Genomic DNA, 2,374 nt, shown 5'->3' on the forward strand with positions numbered 1-2,374 from the left:
AAAAATTATAATTTGAATATTTTTTTCTGATTTTTTGGTAACATTATAAACTGTTTACATAAAACATGGCATTAAATTTTGTTAGAATGGTAACCAATTTAAACCAATTAATTCGAAAAATTATGTAATTTGTGATTTAAGTTCATCAACTTCAAGTTCATCGACCTGCACCTCTACATTACCTTTACCTTCATCTTCCGATTTCGCAGAAAATGATGACTCTGATGGCATAAGTGAAGTGGAAGGTCCAGTTAACTCAAATGTTGAACATAAGTCACCAGTTAGTCGAAAACGCAAAAGACCTAATGTATTGAAAGTTCAAAAATCTAAATTTGCGTGCAGTAACGAACGAAGAGAACTGATTCATGAATCATTAGCAAAATTAATATCAATGAATCAACTACCAATTTCATTTTGTTCGAGCATAGGATTCAAAAATTTTATGGCTGTCGTTGAGCCCAATTATAAAGTTTGTAAGCAAGAAGCAATGAAAGCTAGAATAAATAGATTAAAAAAGTTAGTTGAAACAAAAATAAGGGAAAATCTACATCAGACAAAAAGTATCGTTTGTACAACTGACGGCTGGTCTTCGTTATCTCAGGATTCATATATTACCGTAACTGCTCATACAATTGATTTACATTGGAACGTTAGCTCTTATACCCTTAGCACGCATGAAATGGAAGAACGCCATACAGCTGAGAATCTAGCAATTCAATTGGGAAATACATTTAATGAATGGGAAGTTAACAGTAAAGTCATAGCTGTTGTCACCGACAATGCTAGGAACATTGTTAATGCCATTTCTTTAATATCTAGCGATACAAACATTAGCAGTGTAACATGTGCAGCTCATTCACTTCAACTTGCTATCAACCATTCGCTAAGGCAAGATAATATTCAATTATTGATTGAAAAATGTAGTAAACTTGTTTCTCATTTTAAACATTCAAATATAGCGAAACGATCATTAGAAATGAAACAAGAACAGCTTGGTATGGCAAAAACGGCTTTGATTCAATACTGTAAGACACGTTGGAATTCCACCTTCATGATGTTAGAACGTCTATACCTTAATCGATCTCCATTAGCTAACGTCATAGCTGATCGAGCTATTACAAGTGCAACTATGGCACAAAAGTTTGAAATTACAGAGAGCCAATGGGCTAGGGTAGAATTTCTTATCAAAAAACTCAAACCACTACAAATAATAACGCAACTATTTTGTGATGAAAAGCATTCTCCCGTTTCAATGGTCAGACCATTACTACAAAAAGTAATAGAAAAACATTTATCAATAAATGACACTGAAGATGATATTGAAATATATTTCAAGCAATCACTTATAACACAAATAAAAACCCGTTTTAATCTCGAATGGACATCCTCAAGTACTGTAAGCCTAAGTCAAATATCTTCTTTACTCGATCCAAGGTATAAGGACTTAGAACATGAGTCACTTGATTCAAGAGATGATATTCGAAAAGAGTTGCAAAATATACTTGAAACTAATTATCCACAGGTTTCAGTTACGGAACATTCAAAAAATTCACATACAAGTGCCATGGAGTTCCTATACGGTGACGAAATGATCGATATAAATGATCCAAAAACACAATTACAAGGTTATCTGGCTGAACCTCAACTAAGATTTGATTTGGATCCTTTTGAGTGGTGGAATACAAGAACAATCAAGTATCCAATCATTTCCAAATGTGCGAAGAAATATCTCACAATACCAGCTACATCAGTCAGCTCTGAAAGATGTTTTTCAACTGCCGGAAATATTGTTACACCAAAAAGGAGCTGCTTACTACCAGAAAATGTAAACACGTAAGTTTTTTTGTATCAAAATAGACATTTAATTGATTAATATATTTATAACCTTATACAAATTATTATAATTATTGTTTATTATTATTTGTTTTGTTGTTAATGTTTTTTGTATAATATTAATTATAATTTATAATGTTATTATGTTATCTAAGACTGGAATGTGAGACTAATATCTTCTATTAATATTGTATATTTATTATTTATTACCTACTGTTAAATTTGTTTTTTTCTATATGCTAAATTTATTAACATTTATAATAAATTATCAATTATTATATATCATTAAAAACACGTGTTATATTAAATACAAGTGTAATATTAAACAGAGCTTGAAACCTATTTTCGTTACCGATTTTGAACACCTGTTTAAACCGTTAAAAACCGAAACCGAAATCGGAAAAAATTAATACCGGTATCCAAAACCGAAACAGAAATCGGAAAAAATCAAAACTGGTATCCAAAACCGAAACCGAAATCGGAATTTTTTTTCGGTTTCAAGCCCTTAAATACACGTGTTATATTAAATACACGTGTAATA

At 31.0% G+C, this 2,374-nt stretch overlaps 1 protein-coding gene across 1 annotated transcript; it reads left to right on the top strand.

Moving 5' to 3' along the window:
- Nucleotides 1-85: 85 nt before the first annotated feature.
- LOC111030307 (zinc finger BED domain-containing protein 1-like) lies at nt 86-1,837 on the top strand (the record flags this gene model as incomplete). The annotated part of the gene is made up of 1 exon (XM_022309732.1): nt 86-1,837. A coding segment is annotated over one exon (1,752 nt), but the record flags the coding sequence as incomplete, so codon positions are not given.
- Nucleotides 1,838-2,374: the final 537 nt, after the last annotated feature.

This window comes from Myzus persicae, unplaced genomic scaffold (genome assembly GCF_001856785.1).
Source record: "Myzus persicae strain clone G006 unplaced genomic scaffold, MPER_G0061.0, whole genome shotgun sequence".
Classification (NCBI taxonomy): domain Eukaryota; kingdom Metazoa; phylum Arthropoda; class Insecta; order Hemiptera; family Aphididae; genus Myzus; species Myzus persicae.